General features: G+C 40.6%; 1 protein-coding gene across 2 annotated transcripts in view; it reads left to right on the forward strand.

Moving 5' to 3' along the window:
* The window catches only part of commd10 (COMM domain containing 10), a 57,955-nt gene that overhangs the window by 14,451 nt on the left and 29,814 nt on the right, over positions 1 to 13,690 (forward strand). The window contains exon 6 of one of the 2 annotated variants that reach the window (XM_088993958.1): positions 584 to 1,158. The exons of the other annotated variant lie outside the window; for it this stretch is intronic. Coding sequence (XP_088850084.1) covers positions 584 to 793 — 210 coding nt within the window. The 3' untranslated portion in view covers positions 794 to 1,158. Of the gene's footprint in view, positions 1 to 583; positions 1,159 to 13,690 lie in introns of those variants that run through there. 2 annotated transcript variants of the gene reach the window in all.

The following is a 13,690-nucleotide window of genomic DNA, read 5'->3' on the forward strand; positions in this document are numbered from 1 at the left end:
GAGATATTTTTTTTTTCGGGGGGGTATGCTGAGGTCTCCCAAAAAGCCAATTAATTTATCGGAATTTTCTAAGTGCCCTCTCTCTTGTTCATGTAAAGAACGCAGGGTACAAAATGTGTCATATTCAAAGGACAACCGTCGTCACTTTTTTTGTTTCCTAACTGACATCAGAAAAACGTTGTATAGCATCTAAAATACCCAAAACACGCAGTATGATATTTTTATTCAAATGCAAAACACCAATAAAAATGACTTAAAGTGTCCAAAATCTGCAAAAAATTGAGCTGCGAATTGGGTTTCAGAAAGTCCCGCCCCCACTTCGTGACGTCACGCCAAGACGTCTTGCATTGCTGGAGAATCAAAACAATGGCTTCAGATTCGGAGAATATGCTTTCTTGTTACACATCCACTTATGAATATGATTCAAATAGTTCTGAAGAGGAAAGCATACATGTTTGCAATCGATTAAAGAATTTATTCCGTGCCATTTTGAGGCAACATTGGGGGTAAATGTCGCACCCAAAAAGAGGCAGAAGAAAATGGCGACCTCTTGTAGACATGACAATGTATTGTGTTTCCACAGGTTCATAAATTCCTTATATGGAGCTTGGACGCCCTCTTCTGGCGCAACACGACGTTTTCAGACCAAACAAGCACAGCAAAATGCATCGTGATGGAAGGACTACTACAATGTGTCCTTTTTTTGGTCAGGGGCGTTCCTTCATTGATGTCACGTACGGACTCGTCACCAACTCAAAAACAAGACTTCCGGAATATTCAGCACGAGTCTTAAAATGTATAATATAGCTATATGCGGTGGAATCTTTTTAAAATACGCTCAGTAGAAGTCATTTGAAGGCATTTTACAAATTATGGACACAACTTGCCCGGAGACGTCGGTTGTCCTTTAAAGGTTGTACTCATTGGAAATCCTCCTGTCTGAATGCTTCCCAAAACGAGTACAAAGGTTCAGTAATAGCGACTCTCAGGGTTAATTGCGCTCATTCATACAGTCAGCATTTTTGAATTGATTTTATTTCTCACACATCCGAATTGAGAGGTCTCTGTTGACTCATTAAAATGGTCGTTATTCTAGCCTTCAACGTCTTTTTTTATATTCTAGCCTCAAAATAAAACACAAAGCAAGCAAGCTGTGTTTTTAGTTTAGTTGTGAGTGAATGCTTCCTTTGATCCTTCTTTTTTTGGGGTATTTCACATTTCAAAGTTTGCATGTCAAGTTGTCCCCAGTTGACGACTGAAGTATAAGCCCACCAATTTGAGTTTGAAGAATATTGTTTTTTTTTGTTTTGTTTTTTTCCTTTCAAATGATTTTTCTTTTGTTCCGGCGTTTCGCAATCAAGACTGGATGCTTTTTGTTGAAGATTACACACAAAACAATACTTTGCACTTTGCCATGTGGGCTGCAATTAAATACAGTGATACCTCAACTTACGAACTTAATTGGTTCCCAGAAAGTGTGTGTTTGCCAAATATTTATTTCCGATAAGAAACCATTAAAAATTAGACTAATCCAGGGCCCCATAAAACATAATTTTCTATTAAATAAACCTTAAAACTAGACAAAATATCTTATTTTATGTATAGAAAACCAAGTCTGCACTCAGAGGGGGTGTGGAAAACTAGTCCGCCAGCCATCGTGGCGCTGTTTGACCGTGTGATTTGGTGTTCATCTGCCGAAAACTAGTCCGCCAGCCACGTGGCGCTGCATGGTTTGGTTCGTCCGCCGAAACCTAGTTCGTATGCCAAGATTATATTCTCGCAAATTTAATGTTCATAAAGCGAAAAGTTTGTGAGCTAAAGCGTTTGTAAGCCGAGGTATCCCTGTATTCCATTTTGACTTTAGCGAGGAGAGGCATGTCATCACAGCCTTTCTGAGCATCCGGGGGCTGTCTCACATCTCTCTGATCAGGTTGCGGGCTGCGTTCTGAACTGACGTAAAGCCAAACTTTTGCCTCCCACACGCTCATGTAGTTCCGATAAACAAGGCTTCCCGAGGAGAGCCAGGCTTTAAATCCTTATTCTTGGGATTACAAGGCCTGATCAATTTATATATATCGGAGCGTTCCGATGTAAATGGTGCCACTTTCAAAATCCTTCGCACTACGCCGCCCACCCGCCAGGAGGGATAATGGCTTCTTTGTTTTAACTTCTACTCGTCTTGCTTTACGTGTCCCAAAATGCTTTGTTGCTTAGTGCACCCATTTTTTTTATCCCTCAAGGGTTTCTCCCTTCTCTGCCTCTTTCTTCATCGGTTTCCCCGTGCTGATTTGTTTTTCCTCCTGTGGGATTTGGGATTTCATTCATCGGGAGCTCATTGTTTGGCCTCTTATCCTCTCCAAATGGATGGGCCCTGTGAGCAGAATGGCGAACTGAAGACTCCCTCTCGCCGCGCTCCTTGTCACCCAGGTCCTCGCTCTTTGCCATGCGATGATGTCATGGCTCCTCTTTTCAAAGGAGGGGGAATCAACCCATTTATTCTCTCTCCGGAATACATACCCTCTATATCTCTCCCCTTCCTCTCGAAACTCCACTCGTGTTTTTGCCAGCCAGTTCCTTTTTGGAGATATCTTGGCCTTTCCAAGGGCGCCTTGGGGATTTGGGGATGTTTGGATGTTGTTGAGTCCATCCACCGCACAACGCTTGACACCCACGTAGGAACGACATTAACCCGCAAAGCCAGCTCCATTTAAATCTTACTGATTTAACCTTTCTCTTAAATTCTCACTGCTGAGGATTTATATCCAGCGTGTTTTGTCGACACCCACTTTGTCAAGTAATCATTAATCCCTTAAAACAGGGGCTGTAGTTTCGTTGGTATCGATGATAAGAGAGTGCTTAAGACTCCATTTTTCTATTGTGAACGTCTGCACCGAAACACCCCACCCGCCCTCTTTCTTTACAGTTTATTTTCGAGAGGCAGCCCAGCTCTCGGGTGAACTATGCGGCGCTGAGAAACCAGGTGCAGCTGAAACAAGGCGTTCTGATTGCCGAGGCATGGAGCCAAATCAATAATCAAATCCATTCATTGAAAGCTCGAGAGTCGGATGGCGTCACAGGAAGTACAGGCTGTATTTTTACCCCCTAATGGCGCATATACAATTATTACGAATAAGTACAGCGAGATATATGTTGAGCCATAAGTTTACCTTATTTTCCGGTGTATAAGGCGCGCCCAAAAGCCTTGATTTTCTTCCAAAGATGACCCTGCGCATTATACGCCGGTACACCTTATATGTGAAGTAATATTTAGCCACAACAGGTCTCGCAACTACTGTCAGCAGCCACTGACTCCATTTCCCCCTTTAGAAGAAATAGTGCGTAACCCCAGCCTCTAATGTCGCACCATATAATGTGGTGTGCCTCATATTTGGAAAACTTTTATATATTTATCTATTATATTTGGAAAACGTTTATATATTTATCTATTGTATTTGGAAAACTTTTTTTCATTCATTGAAGGTACACTTTATAGCCCGGTGCGCCTTATACAGGGAAAACGTTTGAAAATACACCATTCTTTGGGCTGCGCCTATACTCCAGTGCACCTTATATACCGGAACATACGGTACTTTCTTTCTGTAGTTCACTATTTATGGATTAAATCGGTTTGCTTTGCGACGAGATAAAAAAATGAGTGGGCTTTCACTTCTTTTGAGGTCAAAGTCAAGATACTTCTTTTTGTAAGTGCTTTTGTCAACTTCTTTTCTACCATTTCATACTTGTTTGGTTTATTATTAGATCCAAATGTGTTGAACACCATCAACTTGTCTTACCTCGCTTACCTCGTGTATTCTAACTAGGGTGGCCTTGAAGGTGAGGGGCCATTTGACTTCAGGTCTTCGGTGAGCTGCAGGTGTCTTTGTATGAGAGGACAGGAACGCCCTCCAACCTCACATTTAGACACTCAAACATGTTCGTGTTCATACCTGCGGTATAGAAAATAGATTTAAGCCAAAGAATGATTTTTTTCAGAGTCTGGAAGTGGTACCCGGAGAAAACCCATCATGAGCAGATAAGATATCTGATTTGTTTGGGTAATGCCCTTTCCATGACCTGGCAGGTTTAATCTATTTTCATCTTTCTAAAAAAAATAATAGAATACAATCTTAAAATCTCAAGCACTGTCAAAATGGTGCAGAAATTAGAATGTGATGAAATGTCAACATGCCTCTGGAGGCACTCCTGCTTCTCAACCCCCTCCTGCTTGTAGCCTAAAATTCTTCCCAGTCCTTCCTTATATACGGGAGCGCCAATGTCTACATAGCTTGGGGGCAAAGACCGGCTGCCGTGGCAATGTTCTAGCTTTTGCCTCATACTGGGAAAGAATCGGGCCTTGAATTGCAGCCGTTAGTCGTGTAGGGCAGCGACAATGTCTTTGCATGCACTCACGTCGCAGTTTCCCAGGACACCCCCCGCCCCCAGCTCAGCCCACTCCAACCATGCGCCAAGGCAATATAGTTGAAATACTTTCGGTTTTAAGACGCGAGCCTTCACTGAAGGTCTCGAGTGCCGTCCCGTGCTTGTTTTGGGCTCGCGTTGCAATTTGTTGGATGACTTTGGCCTTCTTGAAGACATCCGAGTCACATTAATAAAATTAATGTTTCCTTCATGCTGCTTCAAAGTCAAATGGGGTAAAAGAGATGCAGAGGTCAATGTGGTGCTTTTAGGAACTTCTACAAAGTTGTTGTGAGTCTTATCTGTTTCATCTGTCGCTACGTCTCAAATTAAGGAATTTGCTTTGCGAAATCAGCAGCATAGGTCAACCATGTTGTTCATCTCACTTTAGAGATGACAGAGTTGACATTTACACTCGAAATCAGAGGTATCAAAGTCAAGGCAAGGGGGTGAAATCTAGCCCGCCACATCATCACATCATTTTGTTCGGCCCACAAACAAAATAGTGTATGTACAAGAATAAGAATAAGAATAAGATAAGAATCCATAATTTTTTTTGACAATGTCATTGAAATTTAAAAACATTCCCCATTAATGAATGAAAAATGGTTATTTTGTGTCGCAACTGAACCTAAAAGATTTTTTTGAATAACTACTATTGCAGAGATGGCAAGCTAATGGCAGCTTCGAGGGTTCTTTCTGTTTCATAAGAGGCACATGTAATATATATCTTCATATGACACCAGTATACATTTTTCATTCGTCCTTTTCCACTAAAGTAGTAATCATCCAAAGAGAGTGCTCCAACGGCAAAGGGAAGTCATGACAGGGTGCGAAATTGAAAAGAAGTCGCCATAATGGACAATTCAGCTTCAAATGCGTCACCACAGTAACATAAACAGCAAGCGAGACACCCGTCAGACTTCAGTGCTGTAAATTAGGGCTTAGGCAAAAATCGTCACCTGTCGCACAAAGAAATCTCTTGCACGAGTTATCATGTGATGTTTGAAAAGTATCTCTTTCAGACCTTTGGCAAAAAATAGGAAAAAGCAGAACATCACAAAGACAAGAAATCATATTCAGACCTCCCCAAGAAATGTGAACTTATTAATTGGAGAAACAAGACTTGTGTGTCGGTTGTTCATAGCCCTGAAACCTACTGCCTGTCATACTGTAATTTATACACAAACAAAAATTGCTTATTGATGACGGCCATGAACCATTTCCTGAGTTTTAACTCATTCACTGCCAGACAATGCAAATATGTGTCCACTCCTATACCAGTTTTTTTTGTCATTTTCAGTCAAATTGCAGGAATAGTTAGTTTTAGGACTACATAAACATTCAATGCAGCGTAACAAACCTTAGACTCCCTTCTTTTATCAGAAAAAAAAGTTAATTCCCAAGTTATATGGGTCTGGAGTTATCTGAGCTTGAAGTGGGGGCGGCTGTACAAAAGGCAAATTGACAAGCGCTTTATCGCCCCCCCCCCCCCTTCAAGAAAAAACAAAACCGTGAATGGCGCTCCAAGTCATGCTTTTCAATTCCCGAATAAATTCGGGAATGGCAGTGGCTAAGTTAGTATCACCTGATCAGGTGGGGTACTTCTGCCAACCACTGATTTGTCTATATTTAAAAGCCAAATTTCCCTTAAAATAAAAAAAAGGAAGATAAATTTGTGTTTTTCAGTGTCCAGCTGCTATTATATTTTCTAAAAAAATATAATGAAAAAGTAACATTTTAACATCCTTTATTGTCATACATATCTGAAAATAAATTTAGCTCTGTAAAATCCACGAATCATTTTGTTTCCCTATCACCTATCACAATTTGAATAGCTAGCAAACTGGAGGCTCTTCACCTAGTTGCAAAAGTCTTAAAAAGTGTGCGTGTAGGCAACATAAAGTTTCGTTTGTGACTATTTCCGTTTGAGTAATCTGAAAGCGGCAAAACAATACCAGAAGATTTTTGGTCCACATTTTCTGTGTGACAGTTGCTTCAGTCATCGCACTGAGGGATATAAAGCCCATGAGGATCGTTGTTTATGTCACGTTGCCATTTTCCATTAACTATAAATAGTATTTTAATTAGGACACATTAATTAATTGGAATAATGTTAAAAGTGAGGCTCCAATGTGCAGATCATATGCCCAAAGCGATCAGATACCCCTACATCCATCGGTTAACATCCCATTTTCAGCTACACAAAGTATGAGGAATAATTGAATTCCCCTTTGTGGATGCCCAAGAGTGACAACAATCCGACGGGCAACAGGTGCAAACGTTGAGTTATCTTCAAGTCCGTTTACATGTCAGCCCGTCTGTTTCCTTCTAATGTGGGTCAGACGAAACCCATCAAGACAGCAAAGAAAATCTTGCTTGCTCGTCTTGTCGTTGTCAACCCGCCTGTCAGTCCGTTTTCTTATTTGTAGCATCAAAGTCTCTGTTAACTCCCAGTTGCTCGTGCTGCGGTTATATTTTGTCTGAAGCTTTGGGACCTTTATCAGTTCCTTTGTGTCCGATAGGAGCTGAACACTCCTTTGTTCTTTGTCTAAAGTCTGCGTAATCAATTATGGATACAGGAAGCTTCTTGACTATTGCTCCTGCTCGCCGGGGAGAAAAACGTGTAACACAATATAATACAATACATATTGATTTATATAGCGCTTTAACAACAGCTGAAGCGGTAACAAAGCGCTTAACATGGACAGCTATTATATACAGGGAATAAAGCAGTGGCAAAGATAGTAGAAAGCACCAGTGACGTCACAAACAAGGGGGTGGGACCTTCTGAAACTGATTTTGAAGTACTTTTGGGACACTTTAAGTCATTTTCTTGATGTTTTTCATTTGACTAAAAATATCAGCCTGCGTGTTTTGGGTATTTTAGATGCCATAAAACATTTTTCTGATGTCAGCTAGGAAACAAAAAAACGGTGTCGGTTGTCCTTTAAGGATTTGAAGACAAATAATAAGATCTTGAAAATAACTCAAAAATGGATAGGGAGCCAGAGTAGGGATGACAGCGTAGGAGTTATGTGCTCACTTTTATGAGTCAAGAGGAGAGCTTGAACGATAAATGTCGGAACACTGTCACCAAGAATCCAGATCATTAACAGGTTGCCTCAAGTTGTATTGGAATCGCAAAACCAAAGTTTAGACCTCCCATTTTTTTAATGGTAAAGTACATCAAATCAGTATGTAGCATGTTTTGTTTGCAACCACCCAGAAAACGTATTGGAACGTGACAGAGGTGTTTGTAGTTGCTTTCAGATTGATTGTTTGAACATTATATGGAGTTAGTTTTTGACGTCGATTATAGCAAGGGTGTCAAACTATTTTTTTTGCCACATTGGATTGGATTGGATTTTCCTTTATTAGTCTCACAGTGGAGAAATTTACATTTCACAGCAGCAAAGTGATGAAAGGAATGAAAGTAGAAAAACAAAATACATGAAGTATACATTGTAGTTACGGTTTCCCCTCAGGGGCCGTTCTGAATTTGGGGAAGCCTTTAGAATGTTCCCCTCCACATATTGCTTATAGCACGCGCACAATGAATTAATTAATAACTAGTTATCAAATTTGAAGTAAACAATCATGACTGTTACTGTGGTTTTCATGGGACAATTTGAAATTTTGGTTTGGACCTTAGCAACCATCGTAGAATTTTACAAGTTTGATTTGCTTTCGCAGGCCGAATAAAATGCTGTGGCGGGCCAGATTTGGCCCCCGGGCCTTGACTTTGACACCTGTGGATTAGAGCTATTGCACATAAATTGAGTAGAGGCAATATAACAATTTGGCAGGTCCTCAAAAACAACCAAACTATTAATCAAACGAGCAGCACACATGGAACCGGTCGGCCAAAGGCATCAACAGCTGTTGATGGCAAATATGTTGAGATCTATGAAGAAACACACACAGATGGGCAATATCTTGTCTCCCTGAATCTATTGCGTCTTTATCGTTAATGCCCCCTGGTTCACTTTCCTCCATATTTCTTTTTTTCCAACACCTTATATCCCCAGCATCTTAATCGCTGAAGATCTTAATCGCCCCTTTTGTCATCTGTGCAGGTTGAAAAAGCTTATTTTGTGCCCCCCAAAAAATATACAGCAATCTGATATCAAATATATGGAAGGAAAAAAGTCATGAAAAAATAAGCATCTCAGCAAACATTAAGCACAGTAACAAAATATTTACCCCGTACTTGAGTTCTCTTCCACCACATTGTCATGTGTCAGCAGTATGACTGCGGTTAAAGCCAAACATCATAAAAGTGACATCTTAAAGAGGCCTGAAGGCTGCACCTCTATCCCATAATGTACACCCCCAACCCCACCCCTCAGGTGTTAAATCTGGAGCCTGTTCAAAGATAATGCTTCGGAGGTGATAATGAGAAGCAGGAAAAAAGCGCCCATCTGCCTTTTCTGATAAGTGCACGTCATATGTTTTGCTTTTCACCTGCCCCAACTGTGATAAAAATTGACTACAAAATAGCACCTGCTCGTCGCTAACACACGATACGTTCTCGCCTCTCTTACCGGACGTCGGTCGTCCAACGACATCATTTGTCCTTTTTTTTTAAATACAGTAAAGTCTCGTTATATCGATATTCAAGGGAGTCCGAAAAAATATCGATATAACCGGGACTATCGATATATCCGATCCTGCGCCGAACTGCATTAAACAAAAGCCGCCAAAAGAGGGCAGCCAAGCGCCATATAAGAAACGGAGCTGGCCATTAGCTCCCCTTTTTTTTGGGTAAGAGATGTTCTCCCAATGTTGCCTCAAAATGGCACATATAATTCTTTAATGATTGTAAACATGTATGCTTTAATCTTCAGAACTACAGTGTATTTGAAACATATTCATAACTGGATGTGTAACAAGAAAGCATATTATCCGAATCTGAAGCCATTGTTTGGATTCACAAGCAATGCAAGACGTCTTGGCGTTAAGTCATTTTTATTTGCATTTGAATAAAAAGTGACATCGGCTGTCCTTTAATACACAGTATGGAATGTTAATAATTTTCAAAATCATCGCCCTTCAGCAGACAAAACAAGAAACATTGTTGCAAAAAACGATTGCATTCATATACAGTACAGTGGGCATGTACATAACACAACAGGGAAACTGCAACGCTTACATCTTACTGTATTATGTATACAATTTAAAAAAGTCATCAATCTTCTTCTGCTTCCCATTTTTACCTTTTAACACAAACACTTCAATCTCGTCTGCTACACACGAGCTAGCGTCTGGAAATGAAAATGGCTCTGCGACACGGGTGCTGGGCACGTAACCAAGTCACCTGACCAAGTCGACCAATGGCGCGACTGATGGAGTGACATGTAACCAAGACACGTGACCAAGTTGACCAATGGCGCGACCGATGGCGTGTCACGTGACAAAGTCACACGGCCAAGTCGACCAATAGCGCGACCGATGGCGGCTCATGTGACCAAGTCGACCAATGGCGCGACCGATGGCGGCTCACGTAACAAGACACGTGACCAAGTTGACCAATGGCGCGACGGATATATCGATATAAACAACAAAAATGGCCGGCGGGGGATGAAAAGGAGCACCGTAATAACCGGATTATCATAATAACCGGGTATCGTACTAAACGGTACTAATTATACATAAAAAGACTAGAAATGTGCAAGGGAAATGAAAATAGTATCGTAATAAGCGGTACTATCGATATAATCGATATCGATATAACGAGACTTTACTGTATAATGATGCTCCTTTTAATGTCTGTACAAATTGACTCACGGTGGGTTCTCCTCACCACGACAGAAGTCATATTCGGAGCCCATTAGCCGAGGGTCTCGACCGACTTGTGCACGGACACTGATTCCTTAGTGATAAAGTAAGGGAGAAAGAAGCACTTTTTTATCATCTCCATTGTCACATCCCATACAGCACACGGCCTTCTATTACTTTGCTAAAAATAAACCCGGTCCTTATCGCTTCCATCGGCGTCATGTTAGTAGAGAGAAAGGAAAGCCAGGTGGTTGCGCACTACTGACAAACAAAACTCTTCATATCAATATTGGAAGTGACAGATGATAATATCCTATTCATTTTATGACGTGCAAATTATGCAAATATATTGGAAGACCTTTCAGTAATGTTAATCCCTGTCACTGTCACAAAAAAGTGGGACCCATTTAAATTTGAATGCATCCCAGGTTATTCACAATTTATTTTGTGGCTTCTCAGGGTTCACAAGAACTGCACTCATCACCAAATCAACCAAAAGCTGATTTTTTTGGGGATTTTACTTTTTCTTTTGTTTACTTCTGGCGTTTAATCCAAATATATGAACTGCTTTCTTGCCCGTCAAGGATCTGCTTATCTGTCACTTTGCCTTTTATTGTTTGCTGCTGTTTTGTCATCCTAAATTAGCCTCAAAAAGTGATACGAAGAAGAGGAATATTAAAATATTTCATTAAAAACAGGAACACACTGGTGTCTATATGTAGGTTCTTTCTTTGTCCTCAAGACAAAGTGCATAGTTTGAATCTTGTACCGCATTAAACTCAAAATATTCATTCGCGGTGTATCTTAACTCATTCACTGCCAGACGATGTGCAAAAATGTGTCCAGTCCAGTGCCAGGGTTTTTGTCATTTTCACTCAAATTGCAGGACCTACAGAACATTGAGTTTAAGGACTACATAAACATTCAATACAGTGTTAGAAACCTTAAACTCTCTTTTTTTTTTCAGAAAAAAGTTGATTCCTAAGTTATATGGGTCTGGAGTTATCTGACCTTGAAATCTTTACCATATTGAACCAAAAATATTAATTTTCTGTGCATCTTAACTCATTCACTGCCATTTATTTGGGAATTGAAAATATGACATAGAGCACCAATCCCGAATTTGTACAGGTTTTGTTTATTCATGCTTGGATGCCGATAAAATGCTGGCATGAGCTCTGACAATGTTTTTTTTTCTTTTCCACAAGGGGGCACCATTTCCTTTTTTCCATGTTCGTCCTTCGTTCCAGCTTCATCTGTTAAGCGCTATTTAAACCAATAAGCATTACATTGTATTTTGGATAACCACCCTCTTTTCAAGTTCATATAACTCCAGACTCAAATAATTTCAGAATTAACTCTTTTTATCTGTTGAAAGAAAAGAGAGTCTGGGGTTTCTAACGCTGTCTTGAATGTTTATGTAGTCCTAAAACTCAATATTCTGTGCGTCCTACAATTATAGTGAAAATGACAACAACCCAATGAGTTAATATGCTCACTGATATTATTGATGACTCTTGACTGCTTGTTATTGTCTATGCTGTTTACAAAAATCCACACAGAATATCAGTGTGTTCTTTTAGGGTCTTCTCCATTTTAAGGGCTTTGGTGCAATTATTGATATTTCGGCAATCATAAATCAGTTGTCAATTATTTGCGGATTTGAGGCAGAGCCTTACAAAATTAGACCAGTAATATGGAAAATATGAAACTGTAAAACAAGGGTTAAAAAAGAAAATAAATCAAAGGTCATGGAGTGCAAATATTTGACGGGCACCACACAGTGAACGCAAAGTTTCCATGTCAAAGCGATGTCACGACATGGGTGCAGATCGTTTTTTTCAAACCTGGATTTCCAGCAGGGGTTCCTGATAAAGTTTGAATTGTAACAAAATAGAAGAAGGTAGAGATCGCGGGAGCACAGTTTTTCCACCTCAAAGCCCCACGTTTCAAAGCCAGAATTGATTCTGCTTCCTCTGAGCAGGTGCAGCAGCCTCTGATGGTGAGGGGAGGCCAGTTGGAGATTATCCGAGGCGTTGATGTGTTTGGTCAAAACAGCGCACAGGGGAGGAGAGATGGCCTCACATGCATGCGCGGGAGGAAGGAAAGGATTCGGTCTTGTTGTTTCTTGGAGTTTCAGTTTGACAAAAAACACACGTTTGGCAATGTGAGAAGTTCCTCAAGTTGTTTGTCATTTCGGCCTTGCCTGTCAGTTCATTTGTACATTTGCGCCTCATCGTTCACTATGTGATTTCAGTAATTGCAAAAGTGTCACTGGGTTATTCCACTATTTTGAGCTCTCGCATGAGCTGTTCTTTACTTCTACACTGTTAAAATACCTCTACCAAATGTGAAGACCTTGAAGAGACACACATCCCCGCACCCGCACACCTACCTGACATTTTGAAACGAGGGAAGCTTGCAAGCTCGCACTTGCCTCCTATTTTTCCATCACATCCGCAGATGCACGTAGATACTCCTTGTAGGCTAAATAAAGCCGTTGCTATTTGGATAACAAACCGTGTGTATCTAGCAGTGGTGGACCGTGGATTTCATCGTCCGGCCTTCAGTAGTGCCACATAGCAGTTTTTTTTGACGACGATACTAGTGCAGCGTGTTCTACCGGAAACAAATTCCTTGTGTGTTCTACATACTTGGCAATAAAGATGATTCTGATTCTGATTCTGATTCTGATCTAAAACAATCCACAGCTACGACTGAAAAGGTGTGGCGTGACTCCACCTGAGATACCATAAGCCAGAAAATAACTGACCGACCTTTTTTAATTATGTCCATTTTTTTCTCGAAAAGCCCGTCTTGAAAATGGCTTTAATAGTAAATCTCCAACCAAATCCATTTTCAGCTTCTTCCGCCATTGTGGGTTGACAAAACTGCTATTAAATCAACACAAAAGATTTGCTTATGCAGCTCACTACCGATACACTAGCCAATCATAGTTTGCCAAAACTCTGACGTTTCCAGCGCCCTCCAGCAGGCCTTGGGTTGCCAACTCGAAATGTAATTGTTTAAATCAGTAGTTTGATCGACACTCATTTTATGCTACAAGGCCTGCAGAACTGATTGTGAAGGCATTCAAATAGATTTCTGATCCCTGTAACAAATAATGGCTAAAATTTAATTGGTTAAAGGCTTAATAACGAAAACAAACGTCTGGATGTAGCGCAAGAGGGAAAAGGTAATGAAAAGAAGCTGAAAGACAATTTGGAATTATTCAATAAGAATTCATGGACACAATATAATTACCATCAGTCCGTGATTCAGATATTTTTAGGCCAGTCTTTGCAGGCCTTGACGGTCCACCTTTCCCTCTGGCTTTTGTCCAATGACAAACTTTTGTAGTCCTCAGAAAAAATAATTTTGGTAAAGCAGGTCACCGTCTAATACTCAAAAGATCGCTTTCGTAGCATCCCCCCGTAGCATTGACAGGTGTGGAATGCAAGGACCCAGTCGAAGCTTTTAGCAGCTGTAATTA

The sequence above is a fragment of the Hippocampus bargibanti genome, linkage group LG04, assembly GCF_051943395.1.
Source record: "Hippocampus bargibanti isolate YZ-2025 linkage group LG04, ASM5194339v1, whole genome shotgun sequence".
Classification (NCBI taxonomy): Eukaryota; Metazoa; Chordata; class Actinopteri; order Syngnathiformes; family Syngnathidae; genus Hippocampus; species Hippocampus bargibanti.